This window comes from Lampris incognitus, chromosome 18, assembly GCF_029633865.1.
Source record: "Lampris incognitus isolate fLamInc1 chromosome 18, fLamInc1.hap2, whole genome shotgun sequence".
NCBI lineage: Eukaryota > Metazoa > Chordata > Actinopteri > Lampriformes > Lampridae > Lampris > Lampris incognitus.
Window position 1 is genome coordinate 25,770,398 of NC_079228.1, and position 27,318 is coordinate 25,797,715.

The 27,318-nt window shown below is 42.8% G+C and overlaps 1 protein-coding gene across 1 annotated transcript in view; it reads left to right on the forward strand.

The window, feature by feature from the left end:
* The window catches only part of kiaa0319l (KIAA0319-like ortholog), a 38,120-nt gene extending 13,039 nt beyond the window's left edge, over nucleotides 1-25,081 (forward strand). Inside the window, exons 6-24 of the mRNA XM_056298004.1 lie at nucleotides 1,290-1,527; nucleotides 5,358-5,456; nucleotides 6,431-6,528; nucleotides 9,324-9,411; nucleotides 10,467-10,559; nucleotides 10,880-11,012; nucleotides 11,974-12,079; nucleotides 12,873-12,995; nucleotides 15,354-15,477; nucleotides 17,053-17,185; nucleotides 17,477-17,625; nucleotides 19,363-19,514; nucleotides 20,638-20,776; nucleotides 21,225-21,384; nucleotides 22,402-22,544; nucleotides 23,177-23,299; nucleotides 24,283-24,373; nucleotides 24,482-24,573; nucleotides 24,856-25,081. Coding sequence (XP_056153979.1) covers nucleotides 1,290-1,527; nucleotides 5,358-5,456; nucleotides 6,431-6,528; nucleotides 9,324-9,411; nucleotides 10,467-10,559; nucleotides 10,880-11,012; nucleotides 11,974-12,079; nucleotides 12,873-12,995; nucleotides 15,354-15,477; nucleotides 17,053-17,185; nucleotides 17,477-17,625; nucleotides 19,363-19,514; nucleotides 20,638-20,776; nucleotides 21,225-21,384; nucleotides 22,402-22,544; nucleotides 23,177-23,299; nucleotides 24,283-24,373; nucleotides 24,482-24,573; nucleotides 24,856-25,052 — 2,481 coding nt within the window. The 3' untranslated portion in view covers nucleotides 25,053-25,081. The remainder of the gene's footprint in view (nucleotides 1-1,289; nucleotides 1,528-5,357; nucleotides 5,457-6,430; nucleotides 6,529-9,323; nucleotides 9,412-10,466; nucleotides 10,560-10,879; nucleotides 11,013-11,973; nucleotides 12,080-12,872; nucleotides 12,996-15,353; nucleotides 15,478-17,052; nucleotides 17,186-17,476; nucleotides 17,626-19,362; nucleotides 19,515-20,637; nucleotides 20,777-21,224; nucleotides 21,385-22,401; nucleotides 22,545-23,176; nucleotides 23,300-24,282; nucleotides 24,374-24,481; nucleotides 24,574-24,855) is intronic.
* Nucleotides 25,082-27,318: the final 2,237 nt, after the last annotated feature.

Below are 27,318 nucleotides of genomic sequence, written 5' to 3' on the forward strand. Positions count from 1 at the left end.
ATGATTGGACAAAGCAATATTTTGCAAAATTGAAATGGAAACACATTTTTCACATTTAAGTCAAGGTTCCCAGTTTATAAAGAGCGATGGCTATGCACTTCTTGGTTGGAACTTTGTCCCTCGGGCATGATATGGCAGGTGCCATGAGGGGTCCTATTGTGTTGCATAACTCATCAAATGTTAAGTGGGTCATTCTGAAGTTTTGCATCCACAGGACCTCTGTAAAATCATTGAGGACAATGACCTTCCATAAATCCCTGATATGTAGCCGATGCCAGGTATAAGGGGTTTGCCTTTTCCATCATTATGTACATCACGTGCCCTCGTCGCCTTCGATTAAACACTACTACGGACATTCCAGTGCATACAATCAAAATCACCATGCCAACACTTATCAGGTCTTGGACATCCATTGCCATATCAAGAGAGGAGAAAACCCAGCTATAATTGCGTAATACCAATCAATGGAAACACAGACCATTCACAATTGTGTTTTGTCAAACATTTTTTTTAAAATCACTTCTAGGGGTGTCTGGGTAGTGTAGCGGTCTATTCCGTTACCTACCAACATGGGGATCGCCAGTTCGAATCCCCGTGTTACCTCTGGCTTGGTCGGGCATCCCTACAGACACAATTGGCCGTGTCTGCGGGTGGGAAGCCGGGTATGTGTCCTGGTCACTGCACTAGCACCTCCTCTGGTTGGTTTGGGCACCTGTTCGGGGGGAGGGGGAACTGGGGGGATTAGCGTGATCCTCCCATGCGCTATGTCCCCCTGGTGAAATTCCTCACTCACTGTCAGATGAAAAGAAGAGGCTGGCAACTCCCTCCACATATATTGGAGGAGGCATGTGGTAGTTTGCAGCCCTTCCCGGATCGCCAGAGGGGGTGAAGCAGTGTCCAGGATGGCTTGGAAGAGTGGGGTAATTGGTCAGGTACAGTTAGGGAAAAAAAGGGGGGGGAAATGCAAAAGAAACAAAAAAATCGCTTCTATTTTGCACAAAACTACAATGGAAACCCTGCCTATTGAGGTGTTGATTTTGTCCATAAGAAGGTCTTCCTTCCTTCCTTCCTTCCTTCCTTGAATACGCCTGTAATCAAAGTAGCTGGGAGGGAAGGATGAAGGCTAAAGGGACACACTCATGAAAAAGGGCATTCATAACATGATAATTACATTACTTTTGTATGACAAAATTCTTATGACCTCTGTGGTCCTGTAAAAGGAGGAAACTTCTTGCTAAACCTCTCATTGCTCTGCGGGTTTTTTAAACATCTTATTTCTCTGTACCAAGGACACAGCAGCAGCTCCCTTAACTTCCACCGTACCCAGTGGCATCACACCTCCTCAAACAGCTGACGTGAATCTTAGCCAGTCGGCCAGTAGGAGTGAAGACGGTGGCTTGCCTCCATCGAAACAGAACTTGACCACCGAGGATGTGGTTAGTACTACTGCGTCTGCCAATAGCACGGATATCAGTAAACCACCTGCCTCCCTGATTTCCACCATTGCTCCTCCTCCAACACAGTCTGGTAAGCAGAATACTTGACGATGTAGACACAGAATGATAACTTTTTCAAGACGCCTTTGATGTATCATCTGAAACAGCACCATTAACTTCTGGTTTTGGAAGATTTTATGTGAATTCTTGCATCCTTTTGCAGTATGTTGTACCTATGTGCCCATGTGTGAGTGTGTGGTTGTGTGTATGTATGTGTGAGTGTATGGTTTGTGTATGTATGGAGGTAAACTTGTATTTAAATGTATAGGCCATGGCAACAAACTTCCTGATGAAAGAAAACAAAGAATCTATCCTGTCTTTATTCATAGTGAAGCAAAAGCTTTCCATTTTAATTTCAGCATGCCCTTGTACTTGAGCTCTCAAGCAATCAGAATTTGAAGAGAGAGGCAAAAAACGTAACCTAACCTTGCTTGCCCTTTTTTAACCTGAAATTGCCTCATACGTTGCAGTCACTTTCAAGGATGTTTGAGAAAGTTTCAGAAAAATACTCAGTACGTATTTGCAGGGGCTTTTGTTCAGGGGCTTTTGTTCATACTGCATTTTCGGGATATGTTGGTGGTGTTGGAGGTGTTTATGAGAGGCCATGTAGAATGTAAGCAGCAGGAATGTGCTGAGACAAGTTGAGCTTACAGTGGTGCTTGAAAGTTTGTGAACCCTTTAGAATTGTCTATATTTCTGCATAAATATGACCTAAAACATTATCAGATTTTCCCACAAGTCCTAAAAGTAGATAAGAGAACCCAGTTAAACAAATGAGACAAAAATATTATACTTGGTCATTTATTTATTGAGGAAAATGATCCAATATTACATATCTGTGAGTGGCAAAAGTATGTGAACCTCTAGGATTAGCAGTTAATTTGAAGGTGAAATTAGAGTCAGGTGTTTTCAATCAATGGGATGACAATCAGGTGTGAGTGGGTGCCCTGTTTTATTTAAAGAACAGGGATCTATTAAAGTTTGATCTTCACAGCACATGTTTGTGGAAGTGTATGATGGCAAGAACAAAGGAGATTTCTGAGGACCTTAGAAAAAGCAGTTAATGCTCATCAGGCTGGAAAAGGTTACAAAACCATCTCTAAAGAGTTTGGACTCCACCAATCCACAGTCAGACAGGTTGTGTACAAATGGAGGAAATTCAAGACCATTGTTACCCTCCCCAGGAGTGGTCGACCATCAAAGATCATTCCAAGAGCAAGGCGTGTAAGAGTCGGCCAGGTCACAAAGGAACCCAGGGTAACTTCTAAGCAACTAAAGGCCTCTCTCACATTGGGTAATGTTAATGTTCATAAGTCCACCATCAGGAGAACACTGAACAACAATGGTGTGCGTGCATGGCTGGGTTGCAAGGAGAAAGCCACTGCTCTCCAAAAAGAACATTGCTGCCTGTCTGCAGTTTGCTAAAGATCATGTGGACAAGCCAGAAGGCTATTGGAAAAATGTTTTGTGGACGGATGAGATTAAAATAGAACTTTTTGGTTTAAATGAGAAGCGTTATGTTTGGAGAAAGGAAAACACTCCATTCCAGCATAAGAACTGTATCTCATCTGTGAAACATGGTGGTGGTGGTAGTATCATGGTTTGGGCCTGTTTTGCTGCATCTGGGCCAGGATGGCTTGCCGTCATTGATGGAACAATGAATTCTGAATTATACCAGCAAATTCTTAAGGAAAATGTCCGGACATCCGTCCGTGAACTGAATCTCAAGAGAATGTGGGTCATGCAGCAAGACAATAACCTTAAGCAAACAAGTCGTTCTACCAAAGAATGGTTAAAGAAGAATAAAGTTAATGTTTTGAAATGGCCTAGTCTAAATTCTGACCTGAATCCAATGGAAATGTTGTGGAAGGACCTGAAGTGAGCAGTTCAGGTGAGGAAGCCCACCAGCATCCCAGAGTTGAAGCTGTTCTGTACGGAGGAATGGGCTAAAATTCCTCCAAGCCAATGTGCAGGAATGATCAACAGTTACCAGAAACGTTTAGTTGCAGTTATTGCTGCATGGGGGGGTCACACCAGATACTGAAAGCAAAGGTTCGCATACTTTTGCCACTCACAGATATGTAAGATTGGATAATTTTCCTTAATAAGTAAATGACAAAGTAGGATATATTTGTTTAATTGGGTTCTCGTTATCTACTTTTAGGACTTGTGTGAAAATCTGATGATGTTTTAGGTCATATTTATGCGGAAATATAGAAAATTCTAAAGGGTTCACAAACTTTCAAGCACCACTGTAGATGAACAAGAATAACTTGTACTGTCAGCTTTTCCCTCTCCTAACAACGTGTCACATCTGGCATTCAGATGGATAATTACAGCTAAAATCTCTTGCTATGTTGGCTAAGAATGGATTCTCTGGGAACAATCAACAGCTGAGCTGGTGTACCCCAGCAACTTCACTTTATAAGGAGCTTTAATGCACATAGACATAATACTTTGAAGACCTTTGTTTTGAAGACTGCTCACATTAAAATACAAAACCCCTGATTAGCTGTTCTTCATATATTTTATAATACCATTATAATTTTGTTATCCTCTTTCAATGTTGTATTTTGTAAATTAAACACAACATCCATTGCATGTTCTCCGTCTTGGGAGAGAGATCTCGCATCTGTTGCTCTCCCTGAGGTTTCTTCCTATTTTTTCTCCCTGTTAAAGGGTTTTTTTTTTTTTTTAGGGAGTGGTTCCTTATCCAATGCAAGGGTCTAAGGACAGGATGTTGTGTTGTTGTAAAGGCCCCTGAGGCAAATTTGTAATTTGTGATATTGGGCTTTAGAAATAAAATTGACTTGACTTAAGGAGTTTACCTAGTGTACGTGATCAAAATGTAAATTTCAAATTTACACTTGTTTTAACAAGGTGATAGTAGTGGAGCTTGTATTTTTCAAATTTGCCATTAAGACTTTATGAATTAGTTACTGTTTTTCATTGTGCAAGGCAGGTAAAAACTTAGTGTCTGGTTCAAGGATACTTTGGCAGGACCCACGGCTGTAGCAGGGATTTAGCCTTTCACCTTTTTCATAGTGGGATGGCCACCCATCCAAAAGGAATTTTATAATTTGGTTAAGGAAGATGATGCTAAGCCATTATGTTCCCCCTCGACTCAATTCAACTCCCATTATTCTTAAAACAATAATATTTGACCTAACATATACATTTTGATATCGGAACAGTTCTCAGTACATGGTATTGTAACGTGTGTGGATAAGTAGACACGTTGGTCCTTGACTAACGGGTCGAACCCTTTAGTCGACTGGTTAACGTTGTCGCTTGCGGAGTGGGAGACACGGGTTCACGTCCCGACTGTGGTGACGGTCTCCCAGACTGCCCCCCGAATTCACTGCATTGGTGTCAGAAGTGGGATGGTGAGACTGTGAGGTCATTGGAAGCGCGTGCGCCCAGAGGCGTGAGGGAGCTGATATGCTGAAGTGCGGGGACGCGCTTCCCGAAGGAGGGGGTAGTGTAACATGCGTGGATAAGTAGACACGTTGGTCCTTGACCAACGGGTCGGACCCTTTAGTCGACTGGTTAACGTTGTCTCTTGCGGAGTGGGAGACACGGGTTCGCGTCCCGACTGTGGCGATGGTCTCCCAGACTGCCCCCCGAATTCGCTGCAGTATGCAACTGTTAAATTCTTTGATAGAGTAAACCATGATACACTATGAGACTATGATGGAAGCAGTTTGTTTCAGTGCATTATGAACTGTTTCCTATAGTTTCTCACTGCCTGGTTATTGCAACCCTGTCATTGCCTTGCCAGTTGTTTGGATGCTGTTCTAATTGTTTGGTTTGTATGCCCTTCCTCTGGTTTTCTCTCTGACCTTGTTGCTGCCATGGCAGTGAGGGAGCTGATCGTGTCGGCAGGAAAGAGTGTGGAGGTGACGCTGCCCCGCAGCGAGGTGGAGCTCAATGCTTTCGTAGTCCCAGCACCTCAGCCAGGTAGAGTTCCAAAAAAAATGTTTTTACATGTGCATGGGTTGATTTGGAGAGGATAGTACACCGACACGACATGTGAGGAGAATTAAACTGATAATTTCCTTAGATAAAAACTGTGTATCTTCTGATGCACATATATAAGTACACATTTTTTGTCACTAGATATTATTTCCATGTACTTCATCATTTTAACATGTTGTTGTATTTGTTGTGAAGAGTAATTAATGCTCATTCCTAGAGTGATGTAGCCTCATTGACAATCGCATACTGGACATCCAGCTGAAAGATTTAGCTGTTGTACAAGTGTTGACCAACTTGTTACATGGTTCTTTTTATTCCTGAAATAAATGCACTAAGTTAAGGGAATCCATACATAATTCCTAACTTTGTTACACTGTAGTACCAAGCCTGCTACTTAAAAATGATCCCTTTAAGATAAAATCCTCAAGATTGTAGTTTTTGTTAATGTACCTATGGTGTACCTGGTAATTGCGGGGGTGTTTGAGCAATCACAATCCCAGAAATCCATTCAGAATGAAATCAGTTCTGTCATGGTGGCACCCTATCCACCGCCAAATGAAAAAAATGTGGTTGAACCAGAGTTTTGTTTTATCTGTCATAGAGGTCCTGTCTACCAACAGATACAACCATATCTGCTTGCTAACAACATAGACTTTGCTCCCCTTCAACTACTCCTCGTCAACCACAAGAACTTTGCTCCCTCTTAAGACTTGCCACATGAAAAGTGCTCTATCCCTTTTCTGGGTCAGGTCCTACCTGACAGTAACCATTAAAATGAGCAACTACAAAGGGGATCATATTGATATTCATGTTTTAAGCTTTGTTTTAAAGAAGCCAGAAATGAAAGGTGTCATAAAAGGACTTTTGTTTGCATGTAAATCTTCAGGATTTTAACTTTAAATTCATTCACAAATCCTCTTGCTTTATGTTCTCTTTATTTTGGCACTTCTCTACAGGGACAAACTATGCATTTGACTGGCGCCTGATAACTCATCCCAAAGATTACAGTGGAGAGATGGAGGGGAAGCACAGCAAGACTCTGAAACTTAGCAAGGTACCACCTGGATTAGTTTGAGTCGCCGTCATTTTTTTGCCTGATAACAGACAGAATTGTCAACTCATTGCACTCCATTTCCATCGTCAGACTGACATTGCCTCCACTCTGACCAATTTTGGTGGGGAAGGGGGATTCGATTTTCCCTAACCAATCACTAGAGACCACCGTTTCAGCCTTGCTAGGGTTTTTTTTTTTTTTACATTTTTCCCCTTTCCCCCCCCAATTGTACCTAGCCAATGAACCGTGTAGCAGTTGCTACAAGCCATCATGTCCTTGTATAACCGAAGTGAGAGCTGTGTCCGCATTCTCGGCACAAAGTCAAACACGTTTTTGGTGGGTGTCAGACTCCGCCAAGGTGTCCCTTGTCTCCAATTCTGTTTGTGATATTCATGGACGGGATCTCAAGGTGCAGCCAAGGTGAGGAGTGTGTCCGTTTTTGGAACCTCAGAATTGCATCTCTGCTCTTTGCAGATGATGTGGTTTTGTTGGCTTCATCAGAACACAACCTCCAGCGCGCACTGGGGCGGTTTGCAGCTGAGTGTGAAATGGCTGGGATGAGAGTCAGCACCTCCAAGTCTGAGGCCATAGTTCTCCACCGGAAAACGATGGATTGCTTCCTCCGGGTTGGGGATGAGTTGTTGCCTCAAGTGAACGAGGTCAAGTATCTCTGGGTCTTGTTCACGAGTGAGGGTAGAATGGAGTGGGAGATTGACATGTGGATTGGTGCCACATCAGTTGTGATGCAGATGTTGTACTGGACCATTGGGGGGAGGAGGAAGCTGAACCGGAAGCAAAGCTCTCAATTTACCAGTCAATTTTCGTTCCAACTCTCACCTATGGTCATGAGTTTTGGGTACTGACCGAAAGGGTGAGATCGCGGATACAAGTGGCTGAAATGAGTTTCCTCTGTAGGGTGTCTGGGCTCAGCCTTAGAGATAGGGTGAGGAGCTTGGACATCCGGAGGGAGCTTGGAGTAGAGCCGCTACTCCTTCACGTTGAAAGGAGCCAGTTGAGATGGTTCAGGCATCTGATTAGGATGCCTCTTGGGCGCCTTCCTTTGGATGTTTACCGGGCACGGCCAACTGGGAGGAGACCCCGGGGTAGACCCAGAACTCGCTGGAGGGACTACATGTCTAATCTGGCCTGGGAACGCCTGGATCCCCCAGGAGGAGCTGGAGGGTGTTGCTGGGGAGAGGGATGTCTGAAGTGCCCTACTTAGCTTGCTGCCACCGCGATCCTACCCCGCAGAAGCGGCTGAAGATGAATGAATGACAACAGCATTAGTGCAGCCCATGGCACTGATTGGCTACTCGTTAGTCCCCCTGCGGCACTCATTAGATAATTAGTTTTTCAACCGAGGAACTGCAGTTTCATGTCTTGATGCCAGACCACCAGAATCAGTCAACTCGGTGGAGTGGGCAGAATCAAAGGTGTGGACCTTGGTAATGTCATTGTTGTTCTCTGCTGAAAATGAGATGTGTATCTGAGGTGGGGCTGCATTAATGAACTGACTTTTTTTCAGTATAAACTCTTTCTGTATGAATGCCCACTGTGGCAAGTCGCAGTCACAGTCAGGGACTCAACAGCATAGAGACATGAACAAAGATGGTAAATGAGGGCGCAGCAGCTCGTTTATTAAAACAAAATTTCAAAACACCAGGGTTAAAACAATTGAAAGGCTAAAAACAAGATTTCTAGTTTAAAGTCCTTCACTGGGGAGAGAGCTATATGAGTTCATGTCACCGCAACTTTCAGCTCTCTCCCAGTCTCTGGTGTGATCTTTGTTGAGGTGGCAGGCCAGTTATTTTTTCACATTCGACCTGGGACAAAACAGACAAAGACAGTATTCAAACTTTTTAGTTCAGTATATAAAGTAATAGCGCACAAAACCCCCCATAAAGTACCATGATTGGTATTTGACCAGTAACAGTATTTGGTTTAGTAACTTAGTTATTTTTTGTTGATTGTTTGTTGTTGTTTGTAATTTAGTTACAATTTTATTAAATTACGATATTGAAAAAAAACAAAAACAAAACACATTCCTGTTAGCTTCAGCTCAAGTACAGCACATTCTTTGCTGCAACACTTCTTTATAAAGCTCAACGAACAGCACAAGCTCTACTGTACTAGAGGGCTTCTGCATCACAGTCTGTATTTTCCTTTCTAGAATTTCACATTACAGCAACTGTAGTCTGGTTTTTTTATTTTTGGCCATGCGTCGCTAATTGTGGTCACTCACTCACTCATGGATGACCTGTGAGAGACATTTCATAGGGACGTTTAGTTGAACGTGTTCGCAACTCGCATCAGGCGCACCATGAGTCGGGACGGTTTCATGGTTGTTTCTTTGGAGAATCAGAAACTACTCTGTGGCTACTTCAGCTCTGGCAAAGTAGTCAGGTCTATAATTTTTCCAAACAACTTTAGATCCAGCTTCCGTGTAACAAAAGCGTTTGCATGCCTCTGATTGGCCAACCCTAACCCCACCCTAACCTTAACCAATCAGAGGCAGAGTTTGCTGGTTGGCCTAAAACACATCACTACCAGTGCTCCAGCACGGGAATGTCACCCCAGACACCAGATTTAAAACTCCGGTATACTGTGAAACACAGAGATTTACCTGGCGGTTATGGGCTTAATCAGCATTGTGTGAACTTGTTTGGCAAGGGCTTGAATGTAACGGATGTTCATTTATATGTAAAAGTCCCGCACTCTGCCTTTAATGTCATGCTTTTTTTCCTGCATGTTTATCAGTCCTTCATTGGCTAACACTCTCCTGTCTCTCCCCTCAGCTAACTGTGGGTTTCTATGAGTTTCAAGTGACAGTGGATGGAGATGAGGCCCATGGCGAGGGTTATGTCAACGTCACAGTCAAACCAAGTAAGACCCACACTTAAACACAATTCAAAACATCATTCCCAGTTACCCGCAGATTAATTTCTTAGAATGGGGATAGGAGCCTCTGAGATGGGTCTGCATGTTGATGCTTAAAAGTAAAATACAGTTTGTTTTTCAAGATAATTTGATCACATTGATTAAAAGGGATCGTAGGATTTGAGGACCAAAATCCATGACAGCACTCAGCATTTCAAATGAGAAATTTCAGTGTTGCTGAGCGGTCTACATTATATAAATGCTAGCTGAGGACTCAAAGATTGTGATATAGCCTACAATACAAGTAATTGTTCTATTTTCAAGCAGACCTACTACTACTACTACTACTTCTACTACTTTTGGCTGCTCCTGTTAGGGGTTGCCACAGCGGATCATCTGTTTCCATCACTTTCAGTTCTCTGCAACTTCCGCTGTCACGCCAGCCACCTGCATGTCCTCCCTCACCACATCCTATTTCATTCTATTTTCAAGCAGACCATATTCTGCAAAACCCTTCAATAATTATATAAGGTGGGAGACTCTTTATGCAGGCTCATCATCCCTGCCTACTCAGTGGTGTGTGAACTGCTGCCCTGCGATTGGATTTAAATGTTTACAAGCTTACATGTATCAATGAGTGGGTGGGGAAATGGCTTTCCAGGGTTAGACGTTTGAATTCTTATTTTGCATTTGAAATACAAGTGCTCAAAAAACGGCAAGTGTGATGTACTTTTTTTATGCAGAGCGGTTAGGTAAGACTTAATTTAAACACAGTTGTAATTGGTAGCTCCTGAGTCCAGTGTGCATGTGCCCACTGCAAAATTGCATACCATAATTTTATTGTTAAAATGAAAATAGAACATCGGCTCACCAAAATGAGGGGGTTAAATGACGTAAAAGAACAGCACTGTAATGTGCTGTTTGCTTGCACTTGCATAAGCTATGGTCAATGACCACTCAAATCACTCACAAAGTTGTGTTTTTGCTGAGTGGCTTCTCTTTGTCAGTCTCTCTCTCTCACACACACACTTGAGCCTGATGTCTTTCTTTCCACCTGGCAGAGCCACGGGTAAACAAGCCTCCCGTCGCTGTGGTTTCCCCAAAGTTCCAGGAGATCTCCTTACCAACCAGTTCCACGGTGATAGACGGCAGCCGTAAGTGTACCCCGTATCAGATACACTGACACACAAACGCATTCAACAACATCAGAGAGTTGTTAGAAAGAGGACACGTAAATGGGATGGATTTTTCCCCTTGTTTTTTTCCACAGAATGTTTATCACCTGAAATTTATCAAAAAGGTTTTTGAACCCACAATTACTTTCTCAATCGAGCTGCTCATATATTAGACCCCCCCCACCACCACCACCACAGCCACCATTTTCCCGTTTTCTTGCTGTTCTCATCAATCAGAATTCCTTAATTGACAGTTCATTTATTAAATGGGATGCCTGCTTCTCACCTTCTCTCCTCAGAGAGTACTGATGATGACAAGGTGGTAGCGTGGTACTGGGAGGAGATCAAAGGTCCCCTGAGGGACGAGAAGGTCTCAGCTGACACCCCTATCCTCACTCTCACCAGCCTGGTGCCTGGAAACTACACATTCAGGTATGAACACCTCTCTCTGTAATGGACCTGTACCTCCATATCTTAGAGGTTTTGTGGTTGGAAACAGTTTCCATTGGATCAAAATGTGTGTAAAGCAGCATAACTCTTTTTTTTTAGTTTTAATTCTTAATTCTGTGTGTGTGCATGTGTGTTGTGGGGGGAATTTTCTTGGTCATATGACCTCAACAATATTAAATCTCCTCAAACAAGTTAGTATCATATTAAATGAATTGTCCAATGCAAAAAAAACTATTTCAATAATCCGACAGTACTTCAATGTAATGTATGATGTTAAATCAAATGAATTTTCCAGTGTAAATAAACTATGTCAAACATCTGACATTACTGTATTTCTAACATCAACAACTGGAGAAATTCATGGCCAAAATTTAACAACCATCAAGAATTGCATGCCAGCGGTCCGCGGTGGTGTAGCGGTCTAAGCATCGGCTTTGTGTCGATGCAGTTGCCCACTGGGGACTGGGGTTCGCGCCCCGGTCTCGTCAGATCCGACTATGGCCGGACTCGATGAAGCAGCAATCATTGGCAACGCTGTCTTCGGGAGGGGGGCGGAGTCGGCTTGCGTTCGTCACGTGAATGCGTCTCTGTGTGTGTCGGAAAAAACAGTGGTTCGGCCTGGAGTCGCCTTGTCACGAAAGTGGGGAGGCGTCTCCTTCGAGACTGCCGGCCGGAGAGATGCAGTTGGCGAACGCATGCAGTACGAGGGTGGGTGTTTGAATTAAAATAGGGATCGATTGGCCACTAAATTGGGAGAAAAAAGGGAAAAATCAGAAATAAATTTATTAAAAAGAATTGCATGCCAAATCAGTATTTATAAAGACTGGAATTTTTAGGTGGTAGTGAAATGTTTTAGCCTGTGCTGTGTTAAACGGTTATCTTTGTATTGATTTAGTTACTTGATACACTGAGGCTTCATGGTTTTTATCACCGTTTCTACCAGTTTGACAGTGACAGACTCAGACGGAGCTCAGGATTCTACTCAGGCCACTCTGTCTGTCAACAAGGCCATGGACTACCGGCCTGTGGCCAATGCTGGCCCAAACCAGGTTAGAATAATTTTCCTTTTTACCTTTTTAATTTGGCTGGTGTCTTTTTTTGGATGCAAACGATAACCAGAAACAAATGCTTACCACTGTATGACTGGCAGCAGGGCAGTGTTTCTTAAACAGTGTTTATAGTCTGCATTTCAAAATCCCATTTTATTCACTGAAAAAATAGGCACATGAAAAATCAGTCACCTTTTTTTCCTCAGAATTTTGAACAACAAAATTATAATATCTGGTTTCCTTTTGTTTTTCTAATAACAAGTAAATCTGAAATAAGAACGATACTACATTAGCCCATTGGGGCTGTTGGCCCCTGAAGCATTTATTTATTTAATTTATTTATTTATTGTTGTCTTTTCTTTCAGTTCCTTGTTTCGAAATTTAACTGAACAATACTCTCTGCATGCTTTTGTGTGCAGTGCTCTACTAGCACCCACTTTTTTTTTTTACCGATTTGTTGTCACTAAGTAGTCATTATGGGCTTTCATTAATTGTTTTATTTCTCAATGTGTTGTTGCATTGTCTGCTTTTGCCCACCCATTATCTATTGCACACTGATCCAGAAGGGATCCTCCTCTGATGCTTGTCCTTCTCTCACATCATTTTGTTTTCCTGAAAAGGATTTTTGAAGGGATTTTTCATCATTTGAATCGAGGGTCTAAGGAAAGAGGGCATCAGCTGTTGTCATTTACTTTTCCTGTTTTTCACCCAATGTAGGTGTATCGCTCTATGACTGCAACTGTGATTTAAGACTATCGAAATAAACTTGACTCAACCAAATTTTAATCACCAGGTCATCACCTTGCCCCGCAACTCCATCACTCTGAATGGTAACCAGAGCGCAGATGACCATGAGCCCCTGGCCTATGAGTGGTCCCTCAGCCCCGACAGTAAAGGAAAGGTGGTAGAGATGCAGGTGAGTACAGAGAAGGTGTTAAAATTACCACTGCCAACTTGCAGGTGTTGGGGTTCAGGCACTGCTTGTTGTCTGAGAAATGTTCTATCTCTGCCCAATGACCAACACTTAAAAATGTCCCTGCTTGCTACAAATGAAAGTGATGAATATAGAAATGTGTTAGGATGATTGGCTGCATCAGCCTCCATTTCTTACGCTATTTTGGATGTGGACCCTTGTAGAAAACTAGCTTTGCTTGGCTGTTAGAGAAAGGAGGGGCTAGTTGAGATCAGGCCTGTCATTACAGGGTACCTCCCTCTGCAAACGTTTTTTTTATTTGATTAAAACCACAACATCCCCCAAAACATCAATAGTCACTTTGAGCATCTTAAAAACCACCCATCACCACACCTGTATTTAACAAACACTAATTAAAACTGGCAACAGGCTCTATGGAAAATCATGAGAAAACATAACATCAATGAACACCTTGTCCAAGCTATCGAAGCTCTTTATAAAGATTCGAAAAGCGCGGTGCTAGTGGACAGCACACTCAGCGTCTGGTTCACTACAGCAGTAGGAGTGAGACAAGGTTGTTTACTGTCATCATGGCTTTTCAGTGTATTCCTTGAAGAGATTGTCACCAACACCATGGAGGTTTATGAACCAACTCTCACAATCGGCAGAATATAAATCACCAACCTTCGCTTTGCAGATGACATACTAGTTCTGATCGCCAGCAACAGGGAAGAACTAGCTGAAATAACCAGAAGACTGGACAAGGCGGCTAAGGACATGAGTATGTTGATCAGTACTCAAAAAAGCAAAATTATGACAACAAAAGATCACCCGAGGATGGAGACTGAAGAGATTGAAGAGCAGAACATGGAAATCGTTGTTGGCAGCGAAAAACTTGAAGTCATGTCTTTCAAATATCTCAGATCTGATTAACGAAGACGGAAGATCGGAAAAATAAATTAGCATCGCATCAAGCGTAATGACCAAGCTCAACATGATCTGGAAAGATAAAAACCTTGGAATGAAGTCAAAAATGCAACTGCTCTGCACCATCATAATAGCAACTCTTCTATACGGTGCAGAATCCTGGACCCTAACAAAAGCTATGGAGAAAAAAAATACAAGCCTGTGAACTTAGAGCATATAGAAGAATGCTGCAAATCTAATACACAGCGCACATCACCAACACTGAAGTGCTGAACAGAGTTAAGGAAGCTGTTGGCCACCATGATAGTTTACTGACAATGGAAAAAAAAAAGGAAATTAAACTGGTTTGTGCACGTTTGCCGAACGGAAAGGACACTTGCAAAGGACATCCTGCAAGGCCTGGTAGAAGGGACTAGGAAGAGAGGGAGACTGAGAAAAACCTGGGTAAACAACATTGGAGAATGGCTACAGATGAGCGTAGTGGAGGCGGGGAGAGCTGTGATGGATAGGGAACGGTGGAAGAGACTTGTTGAGGCATCAGCTGTGCTCCTATGACCTCCATAGGTTACGGAACTGATGATGATGATGATGAATTAAAAGTAGAAGAGTGCGCTCAGTAGAGTACAGAGCTCTCCCAGGTGTATCTCCCCTTCTCTGATGCTTGGACTTAGGTGAAAAACCAGCTGAGGAGTTAGCACTCAATTGCGGTATAAAACGAGCTTTTCAAAGGTTTTGAATCACCGCAACCATGAGAGGTCCTTGATCATACAAACATAGCTGTGCACAAAAATTATTAGGCTGACAGGCCCAGTACTATGGAAGATTAGCAGCAGGCAGATACACACATACACGGACAAAAAAACCATTGTTTTTTCCTGCCATTTTAAGACTTTTGTGCAGCACCCAAGTCAATTGAACAGGAAATGTGGGGGGAAAAAAGTTTTTAAAATGCAGTGCTCAAGCCAAGAAATCCACCTAATAAAAACGTTTTGCCTGCCAGTCTTTGGATGGGCAGCCCCCTAGTCGGACCCTCACATGAATGCGACCAAGTCTAATATGAACTTACATTTTCCAAATAGAAAAGGTTTGCTGTGTGACCATTTTGGTCACAATCTAGGAGTGAGAGAGGCGGTAGCGAGAACAAACATTTTTCAAAGGTTTTGAATCACCACAACCACAAGAGGTTCTTGATCATACAGTCACAACTGTACACAAAAAATATTAGGCTGATAGGTCCAGTAGTATGCAAGATTAGCTGCACAGACAGACAGACACACATACGCACGCACACACACACACACACGCACACATGCACATGCGCGACACCAAATTAATGACACTAAAACGAAATACTATTCTGCTGATGCACCCATGGTAAATTATCTTTGGATAAGGGCATCAACTAAAATGTAAGCGTATAATGTCCATTTTTAGGGTGTGCGGACCCCAATCCTGCAGCTGTCAGCCATGCAGGAGGGAGACTACACCTTCCAGTTGACGGTGACAGATTCAGCTAGACAGCAGGACACTGCCCAGGTCACCGTCATTGTACAGCCAGGTAAAAACCGGAAAAACTTAGGCAATAACTTACAGATACTGTGGTTTACTGTGATTTTTCCTATGCGGCAGTCACTCATTTGCATTTTGATGCTCTCAGCAGCACTTTCCTCAGGAAGACAAGGATTCGGTTCCTTGTCTCAGCCGTTTGATGATGTCCCCATATCCTTCACACCCATATGCGCTTTGAGTCATGTTTGCCCTTCTTCTTACCCTCTCTCCCCACTGCCCGCCCGCCATGTACAAATATACACAAGTGTGAACAGGGCAGTTAGCTGCAGTGCATAGAGGTGTTTGAAGCTGTAGTAGGTACTAGAGTCGCTAATCTCATGAAATCTCTCAGAATGTGTAAAGCTAATGTCAGCGCGGGCACTGTTTGCCTGAAATTGCTATTTGATTATACTTCAGAGGAAATGACTGGGAGGGAGGGGCAAATGGGATTTTACATGCACATGTGTGCACAAATTGATAAGGCTTGGTGATGACATGGATGGAGGCATATTACAGTGTGATGTTTGAATGGGACCCATTATATGCACAGCTACCTGTGGACTGTTTCAATAACAGCCTTTGAATGATAGTGTGTTGCTTATCAGGCACTTTAGGAGTTTTCCAAAATATCTCCATTCTGGACCACAGACTTTGGTTCCCATGCAGAGGCTTGTATTTATCGCACAATCTCTGATCTGCCTATAATCTGATGACAGATTAGCCCTCTCCTTGAAAGTGAGGTTTTCACTTCAGGTGATCATGGAAGCAGCGGTAGTCATATGTATGTCAACTGAGACCACATATGAGGCCACTGCACCTATTCATAAAAGGCTGATACAGGGGCGTCCGGGTAGCATAGTGGTCTATTCCGTTGCCTACCAACACAGGGATCTCTGGTTCGATTCCCCGTGTTACCTCTGGCTTGGTCGGGTGTCCCTATAGACACAATTGGCTGTGTATGCGGCTGGGAAGTCGGATGTGGGTATGTGTCCTGGTCGCTGCATTAGCGCCTCCTCTGGTCGGTCGGGGTGCCTGTTCAGGGGGGAGGGGGAACTGGGGGGAATAGAGAGATCCTCCCATGCGCTATGTCCCCCTGGCGAAACGCCTCACTGTCAGGTGAAAAGAAGCGGCTGGCGACTCCACGTGTTTCGGAGGAGATGTGGTAGTCTGCAGCCCTCCCCGGATCGGCAGAGTGGGTGGAGCAGCGACTGGGATGGCTCGGAAGAGATGGGTAATTGGCCAGATACAATTGGAGAGTAAAGGGGGGGGGTTGATACATAGAGGCCCTGCCTCACAAAACCATTTTGCTTAGAAAGACGAGGTAGGCAGTAGTAATGCTTGTCCAGAGCAGAGTGCATTGATTAGAAATGTCCAATTTTGACACCTGTCAGAAAACTTTTTTTCTTACTTATCTTCTGAGTCTGCCTGAGTCTGATTCATTTCCCCTCGTTCCACAGAAAGGTAGCTATTCAAGTTTGTCAAAAATGCTTTATTCACCTTTCCTGTTCAACACTTTACTATGCTTTGTGCAAGAAACTGCAGCACTCTGTTGTGACAAAAGTCTTTCCACTCCCTCCAATCCCAGAAAACAATAAGGCACCTGTCGCAGACGCAGGTCCAGAAAAAGAGCTGACCCTCCCAGTGGACCGAACTACACTGGATGGCAGCAAAAGCAGTGATGACCAGAAGATAGCCACCTATCACTGGAAACAGAGCAAGTCCGTCAGACAAACACACACACACACACACACACACACACACACACACACACACACACACACACACACATATTTGCACATGCATTGGAAGATTGTAAAAATGGTAAACTAAAAATATCTAAAAGCTTCATAGCAACTGGCACACAATGAAATTCAAACGTGACATAGCAGTCGCCTTTGGAAAACATTTCCTGTGAGCTTTCCACATTCCAAGTATACTGAAGATCAAGGTTTCTACCCTTTCATAAAAATCTTCTTTCTCTCGCCCCATTTCTCTCTCACTCTTTTCAGAGGTCCCGATGGCGTGAAGATTGAAAATGCGGACAGTGCGGTTGCCACGGTAACTGGCCTCAAGGTGGGCATGTACGAATTCACCTTGACAGTAACCGATGAGAGGAAGCTGCAGAGTACCGACACAGTCACGGTCATTGTCCGCGAAGGTGTGTGTGTGTGTCAGAGTGATAGAGGGGGGGGATCATTTTTGAATTTTAAAACTGATTATCAGTCATTATAACATATTTTGAGTCCAAGTATCCCTGCAAGACTACTAAATCTTTAAGTGGTTACCTGGTAGGATGACTTTCCCTGACTCCATTGAGAAAAGGGTTCATTTTGATTGATTACTAAGATAACCAAGTAAAACCTAGTAGTTGAGTAAAATCCAAATAATAAGGATCAGAATTAAGAAATGAATATTAGACAGTAGAGTGTCCTGAAAGGCATAATAACTAATTTTGCATTTGTATGTTTTTAGAGGAGAGTCAGTTGAATCTAAAGATGTTTTAGCCAGTACTGTATGTACATCAGTGGTTTTCAATCCAGTCCATGAGGACTTTGCAGGATAGCTGTTTTTTCTATTGTAGCAGAAAGTTAATTAGTATGTTCACCTGTTGTGGATTAAAAACACTAAACTGCTAACCAGGAATACTTGGAACAACTGGTGAACACAATTTAACTACCAGGCAGAACAGAAAACACGCCCGAGGGACCAGTTTGAAAACCACTGCAGTGCACAAGGGAAGTTTTTGCTCGGGGGATGTTAATTAATGAATGAGAAAACTGTTTTTCAGGGTAGCGTCCAACATGCAAAACACAGAAAAAAAAGCTCAGAGACTTGTTATGAATATGGGCATTATTGTGACATTCACACAACAAGAAACAACATGCTCTAATTTTGTTAGCAGGCAGGTGGGTTCAGGTGTGGTCTTTAAAAAGGTTTGGTTTATTTGCACATACAGATGATGGAGGATCAAATTTGAAAACATGTCCAGGACTTAAATATGCCATCCTTCCACATTTTTTTCCTGTCATGTACCTGATAAGTGACTTTATATAGTTTGTTGTTGAAAAGATAAAGAAATGTGGTCTGCTTGCCTGCCTGGCCACCTTAAATTGAAATTGCCCTCAAGAATAGGAGGATTTTTAATTCATTTATCAATAACACATATTGTTGTTCCTGTCAAGTGGGGGCCAACAGAAGCAGGCTGTTGGCCCAGTTTTTAGTCTCAGCAGGTAGATTAAAAAAAATGTAGTCTACCAGACTTGGAGTGAATCAGTGCCCATCTGTTATCTCATTCTATCATTAATGTGTTGTAGCTTTTGGTATCCCTCTCACTCTTGTTGATATTTACATTTTTATTATTATTTTACTGCCTTTGTCCAATTTTCCAGAGGGGATCATTAAAGTTTAATCTAAAAAGCCTATCTAACCCAGGTCATCATCTGTGTGGAGTTTTCATATTCTCCCCGTGTCTGCGGTGGGTTTTCTCCGGGTGCTCCGGTTTCTCCCACCATCAAAAAGACATGCATGTTGGGGTTAATACTCCTGTCTGTGCCCCTGACCCGAGGTACGGCAAGATGAACTGGAGTTGGTCCCCGGGTGCTGCACGGCGGCTGCCCACTGCTCCTAGCCACACAGCTAGGATGGGTTAAATGCAGAACATAATTTCCCTACGGGGATCAATAGAGTATATCAAAATCCAAAAAACAAAAAAAAAAAGTTGGTGAAGTAATTTTAAAAGGGGGGAATATCTCCCCATACGGGATGTGATGAAACTATCCTTTGTGCCATGTGGGCACTGCCGCACATCCTTCAAATGAGAGAATCTATGGCTGATATTAATGAAATTTATGCCTCACTCATCTTTTTTTCTTCTTCTTATGTTGGTGTCCATCAGAACAAGACCAGCCCCCAGTGGCCCATGTCTTGGATAGCCAATCCATCTCCCTGCCTCTTAGGACAGCCTCATTAGACGGCTCTCACTCCCAAGATGACAAGGGTGGAATCAGCTACCTGTGGACCAGGGATGACAGCAGCCCTGCTGCTGGGGTGAGACTGTTACTCTTATCTGCTGGTATTCGTCCTTGGATGTGGTTGACCTGGATACAACAGAATTGGGGGGGCTGTTGAGTTTGAAGGAGCACAGCAGGATGAAGTTTTATAATTTGTGTTTTTCTGATAACCAGGATGCTTTATGTTTGATGGTGTTATACTTTGTGTCAAATAGATTTGATTGATTAATCAACTACTGTGGCAATAAAACATCAAAGAACAGCATTACTCATTTATAGTTGCTGGTGTTATCACAGGGTCACATAAACCTCAGAATTATTTAGAAATGGTGATTCCTCTGCAATCCTACTGCAGTCATGAGTGTTTGGTTTGCCTTTTCTGAACATAAAGACCAGGGACTCCAGATAGTCTACCGTTTATGTTTTAGGCATATATATATAGCTGATGCTCATTTCTGGAGCTACTTACAATGATTGCAACAGTATAATGACCTTCAATTCCTACATTGTCACAGTGTGAGGCAAATAAACTCAGCTGCTGAAAAATCGATGTGAGCTCTAAATGTCACAAAGAATGTATGTGTGCACCAGAAGCAGCAAATATTTGTGTATTTCAAGGTAAACAGTCACTGAAAAGATGGAAGCCTTTTTGAAAGATCTCGAGCTAAGATTTAATTGATACTTTGTTATTCCAAACATTTGACCTGGGTTGTTCATGTTTAAAGCGCTTGTCTAACCTGATTTGATTGACTTGGTAACGTTGGTAATCTAAAAGAGCCCTTAAAAACCAAGAACTGAGATTTCCTTAATGGGTCACTTGCTCATTCTCTTGGCATCACCACAGTGATGTTGCCCTCCCAACACAAATACCAATAACCAGAACAACATAAAACATTATACTAGTTACTGCAGACGGATAAAGTCTGCAACATTTTTCTGCATATATCAAAGCACCGTGGCCTTCTAAGCAAATGCACCTAATCTGAGCTTTTTTTCACAGCGCCTCATTTCACAAGTAAGAACAAAGTGAGGATGCATTTCCATAGAGGGCTCAGATCTTTGATGTCTATGTGGGGTTAAGTTAGGTTCACATATTGATTCGCCCATTAGAGACAAAGAAAAAAGTGAAAATTGAAATGGACTGTGCTTTCCTCCAACAGGATGTGTTGAACAACTCAGACCACCAAACGGTGCTGTTCCTTGGCAACCTGGTGCAGGGAAAGTACAGCTTCACCCTGACTGTCACTGACAGCAAGGGACAGGCCAGCACTGACAGGGGCACCATAGAAGTCAAACCAGGTACAGTGAATGTACATACACTGTGTTAAGTAGAGACAAAACTCCTGTGAACACATTCACAGTGAGAGACAGAACTTTGTTGACCGGGCCACAGCAGGAAATAGAGCAGGACTCACACAAGCCACATGTGTATGGAAATGAGTGGCTCTACACTCACACATGCACGCACACACGCTCAGCAAGAGACTGATCAGTGTTAACAGAAGGCAGACCAGGTTAGTGTACAACATATGGCGGGCAGAAACACACATGCACACACACGAAAATACTCTCCAGGCCTTGGCCTTCCTCCCAGATCCTGCAATGTGCCTAATCTTCATCTCGTTTTCTCTTTCCTTTTGTTTGTTACTGCCCTCTTTTCCTTACTGCCTCATTCTCTTCTCCTTTCCTTCTACCCCCTCCTCGCTCTCTCTCTCGCTCTCTCTCTCTCTCTCTTTCTCTCTTGCAGATATGTGGGAGCGTGACCTGGTGGAGCTGGTGCTGGAGGTCTCTGTCACCCAAGTAACCCACCGCCAGCGGGACATGCTGCTGCGCCAGGTTGGGGTGCTACTGGGCGTGCTCGATAGCGACATCATTGTACGAGAGATCAGTGCCTTCAATGAGCACAGGTGAGTTCCTGTTAATCTTTATTACTTCAATACTCTGTTTCACTTATTTTGTGACACACACACACACACACACATACACGCACACGTACCTTTGGTACATTTGAAATGCTTAAAGAGGTACTAAACACTTAAACGTGTTTTTTGAGCTGTTAAGTAAATGCTATGACTGTAGGGTGATGAAACACATCAATGCTGGTGTTAATATTTAAATTTCTTACCAAATTTACAAAAATCAGCATTTCATGGGTTGAAAATGGCTCAACAGGTCGTCTGTTTCTAATCTGCCCTAAACCTTGCAAGGCCAATGCTGACTCAAGAGTCGAACAGTTGGGACTTATCTACGTCAAGAAATAAAAAAGAAAGATAATGTAAATGCCCTCTAATCAGAGGTGTGCAACCCACTTCTCCTTGCCGTCTGCGGCTCATCCGCGGGGGGCTGTCCAACGCCATGCCGGAAGGCAGACCAGTTGAGGGGACCACACCGGTGTGCAGTGGCAACTCTGGACGTGCACCAGGCCCTTCTCGTGGATCTCCCCAGCTACTTTTGCCTCACAAATCCCCCCCCAGCCCCTTGCCCACTTTTTAGCATTTTTCAAAATTATAGAGTGGGTGGAGTTAGGTTCAGACCTGGGGGAGAAGTTACACTCTAAATTATGGTATCATTGCAGCTGAGCGGACTGGGTCATGCATTCCCCTACTTATACTTGGAGGGTAGATTCAAAGCCTTTATTATGTTATCGCTCCATCTCTTTCTGGCACTTTGAATATTTCTTAAGGTATACATTGTCTAATGAAAGATGATAATGGTGATAATAATAATGATAATGCATTTTATTTCTAATCCATTTTCATTTAAAATCTCCACGTGCTAAAAGTATGCAGCATTTAAGTACATAAAAAGCAAAACAGACATTACTTCAGTAACTTCATTCTAAAAACACCTATGTGAGATTTCTCCTCATGACAAATGGAGATGTGTGCAAGGGAACGCTAACCCCTCCACCCTTACATCCTTAGTACCCGTTTGGTGTTCCTGGTCTCAGGCGGTCCAGGGCGCCCCCCGCTGTCTGGCCACAGTGTTGCAATGGGGCTCCGAAACAAGCTACGCAAACAGAAGAATGACTTCCTGATCTTCAAGGCCTGGCGGGTGGACACCATCAGTAAGTGTTAGATGGACACAGCCTGTAAGAAGCAAGACACACCAAAGAGGAAGGAAAAGTAGAAATGGCATGCTGGTCATATTATGTAACGTGCCATTTATGAGTTTAAGCAAGCTTTGCAGACAGACACAAACCAGCCATTACTATATATTTTTTAAGATCAATCTGCTGGGGGTTTGTTTGTTTGTTTTGGGTTTTTTTCAGAATTTATTTTTTCATCCCTTCACATCACTTTTAATTTAACAGCAATGTAATTGTGTATGTATGTTCCACTGCTTGGCCTCTTGTATTGCTCGAGTAGACATCTAAAATAATGACAGGGATTTAAGACAATCAAAGTTCAAACCTCTTAAATTTTGGAGATTTTGACCTGCTGCTACAAGTTGACTCTTCTCTCTCTCTGTCTCTCCCTCTGTTCCTGCACAATGTTTTCTAACTCGATGTGCTGTGGTGAAGGACCCGTTGTACATCAAAGTCTTGCTTATTGCATTCGCTTGTATGCTCTTAAGTTTTTATGCACAGCATGTTGTTAATGCTGTTATTTTAGACGTGAACTGCTGTTTGTATATTGACTAGTTCCCAGGATATTGAACAAGTAACCACCTCTAATCTTCTCTACTCTACCCTCCCAGTCTGCCAGCTTAACTGCTCTAGCCATGGGGAATGTGACTCATTCACGCGTCGCTGTGTCTGTCACCCTTTCTGGATGGAGAACTTCATCAGGGTTCAGTTTGGCGACGCAGAGAGCAACTGTGGTAAGATGAGATAAATTGAAGTCCGATGTTTGATTAACCGGATATGTAAAGTCAAAGAATAACAGCCTGTTTTCACAAGAAAATTATAAAATTTGCACTTACACCATGCTCATGACTGGCAAGTGTCACACCAATGATGTATTTCATCCATGTTGCACACATGCTGATAGCTGAAGTCATCAGCCTCAATTAGAAATGTCACTTAGTACAGTCACAGGCTGTTTTGGCAGAGGAGTTGATGGTGCGGAGGCTAGATTAAGTTGATAATTTAACCCAGAAAATATTTGCAACTCAGTTTGTTCATTGACTCCATCTATTGATAATGAAATGTATTTTTTTCCATACTTAGAATGTCAAGAAAGGTAACATTGATACTGATACTGAACATTGTCCATTGTCATCAATTGATGACAGTGCAAATTATGCAATACACAATAATTTATACATACTCAATATATTGCATTATATTGTATGAGCACACTGTATGACATGTATTTTATATATATATATGTATATATATATAGTTTTTTTTCCTGGAACCTTCAATGGTGTTAATAAAAGTGCTCAACAATTGAGCAGAATATTAAGATGTAGGATTTTTTTTTTTAATGCATTACAGTACAAGCTTGTTTCGTGTGTCACGCACTCATCAGATGCCAGTGTGTGTGTGTGTGTGTGTGTGTGTGTGTGTGTGTGTGTGTGTGTGTGTGTATATATATATATATATATACACAAACACAAACACACACACATACACATACACATACGGCCCTGTGATGGCCTAGCGACCTGTCCAGGGTGTCTCCCTGCCTGCCGCTCAATGACTGCTGTGATAGGCTCCAGCATCCCCGTGACCCTGAGAGCGGGATAAGCAGTTTGGATAATGGATGGATGGATGGCTATATATATATATATATATATATATATATATATATATATATATATATATATACACCACACACACTTTTTTGTTTTATTTTCAGAATGGAGTGTGCTCTATGTGACGATTGCATCTTTCATGATTGTGGTTGCCATTGCCACAGTTGTCTGGGGTATGGTGTGCTGCTGCCGCAGGTGAGAGTGAAACTGGAGCTGGAAACTGATGATTTTACAATGTTCAGTCATCATTACGATCAGACGTTAGCATAACAATATGTAAACTTTTTTTTTTTTTGCGTGAAGGCGTAAGAGCAGAGTGCGCAGAAACAAAAGCCGTTACAAAATGCTTGAAGCTGATGAGCAAGACAGTCTGGAGTTACAGCCATCTCGAGCTGGTGAGACACTCATGTACATACATCAAATTTAACTAATTTTTTCCCACTATTTTACCAAACAAAAGTTAAGTGTTTCACATGTTTAGTACATGATCCTTGAATGCATGCTCTCAGACACACATCGTCAACCTTACTTCATCTTCGCTTAGAAATGACTTCATCACAGCATGTAAAACAACAGTCTTATATTTTCATTCTTTTCCTTTTATCTTTTCCCATTTTCTCCTCTTCCTGTTACTTTCTCCTCTCATGTTCTTGTCTGCTTTTCAAACCGACTACCAGGCCGTATGAAGCCTGTCCCTGCCCCCACCTCCTCTGCCCTCATGCACTCAGACTCTGACCTGGATAGCGATGAGGGACAGGGAGGGGTTCCATGGACGGACCGGGAACGCGGTCACCTCCTGCGACCTCAGAACGGATCCCTGAGAAATGGCCAAGGCCCCACAAGGAACCAGAAGCAAAGAGAGGAGCTACTATAGCAACAGAGGAACAGGAGGTGGCCACACACCTCTCCTTGCACATGCTTCCTCCAATACCCACATCATTGTCTCTCGCTCTCATTTTTTGTGTTTTTTAAACACAAATCTCACATCGCTCACCCACAAAAGACTAGTGTCTTGAGACATGTAGGGAAGGGGGTAAGAAGATAGATGTGCAGGACACATGTTGTAGCCATATCTCAATGTCAGAGAAAAAAAAACACCCCTGTTTTGGACTTGCCCTGCGCCCACACTGAGCCAACACGAGGGAGAAATCTCTTACCACTTCATGGAGGAGTAGGGGTGACTAATTTGGAATGGAAGGATAATGACATTTAATGTAGAGCCCGCTGTATGTAACACAGAGACTTTGAGAATGTACTGCAGTCCCCATTTGTTGACGGAAGACCATGGTCAGAGACTTTTTGAGGGCAGATAACTAGCCTTCCCTCCTGGAAAGGGCTTTTGTTCAATGACACGACAACCAACATAGATTTAGCCTGCTTGACAGCTCACATTGACTCTTTTGAAACATGCATGCACGCGCACACATGATGTTCACATTCTACCCTGGTGAGACTGATGCTACCAAACACTGCCAAGTAAAAAACAAGTCAGATCTGCTCGGTTATGTTATTAATGTCAATATGGCTGGCAAGGTGACTCATCTGATTAAAAAAAAAAAACAACCAAAATAGAGCTACCTAATGCCCCCAACCCAAACCACCCACCTGAGAGAGAGGGGAAAAAAAGTAATTTTAATTTTACTTAAGTGCATGATGAGCGAGCAACAGACTGCCGTGGTGTGCAAGCATGCATGTGTTTGTGAGTTGCCTGAAACGGTGTGTTTTTCTGGCCAGTGTACCAAAAGGTTTTACCCAAGGACGATTTGTACATTGGATGTACCGCCATGCCTCCATTTACCCTGCATAAAGAGACACTTTGGTGAACTGTTGTCAACCATGCTGATCCGAGGCGGAGGATCTTGGGAAACACAGCTTGTTTTCTCTAGAGGCTCTCCTCCCACTGGTGCACACACTGGAGCACACACTGGAGCACACAATGGTATTGAGGCCCTCACGTGTCTGTCACTGTGGCCCAATAAATAGGAAGTGAAGAAGATGACAGTGATAAGAGGTGAAGTTCACGGGACGATGAAGGGGAGGGACCAGGGCAATGCTTCCTCACTCACCTCAAGACTTACCTGACTGCTTGAACCTGGAAGACCACTTTGTTTTAGTTTTACTTTTTTGTTTTGTTTTTTTTTTTGTTTGACTGTGCAAACTGAAGCCTGTGATTGGACCGATGCACTTTGTTTTGACACACAACAGCTTGGCAGAGTCTGTCAGCCCCACTTTTGTTTTTCTCTCATCAGCTGAAAAGGGAGAAGTTGATCTATGATGGTTCAGTAAGGGAGGGCCAGCCACAGACAAAGGCTGTGTCTGCATCTGAAGAATCTAATATCCCCCTTTCATGGTCTTTACAGCAAACATTTGCCTGAAATCAAGGAAAAGGTTGCAAATTTGTTTATATGAATGTATCTCAAGTCCAGAGACATCTCATTAGCCACATCTTCTCACACACACTTACTTGAATGGATTCGATACACCATCATAATTAATATATATGGCAAAGTGAATATTTTACTATCATTGCTTTCCCCAGCCCAGTGATTTGTTGTTCTCCAAACAGTTTTGCAGTTGGTGCGCAGTGTTAGTGTCTTTATTCTAGGTGTCATCGAGCAGGATGAATACTTCCATTTATCCTCACTTTCACTTGGTCTCACAACTCCCATTTGTGGCTTTTTTGGTGTTTTGTGTCCTTAGGAGCAGAAATTTAGCGAGTAAAATTTTAGGGTATTGAATGCCGTGAGGAAACTATATCGGTCATGAAAGGGGGAATCTGCTTTTTCCATTTATAAAGAAATGGGAGTTGTGTGTCCAAAAAAAAATCAAATTTATGTAAAATTTTAAAAAAAAACCTCCTCTGTAAATTTAAATGTGATAGGAACAAAGGTTTAGTCTGAGTGGATGGTTGACTATATACTATGGGCCCTGCAAGACGGGGACAGTCTCATCTGGTGATGAGCAGGAGGGACAGGAAGGGTGCATGTTTGTGACACGGAAGCAGGAGGATGTTGTAGGAATGGCCAGACCCAACAGGCACTAATGCAAATGTAATGCTGGTAAAATCATGAATCTGTGAGGCAGTCTCCATGGCTGGGATTTTTAAAATTCGTGTTTGATATAGAGTGTTGATCCTATTT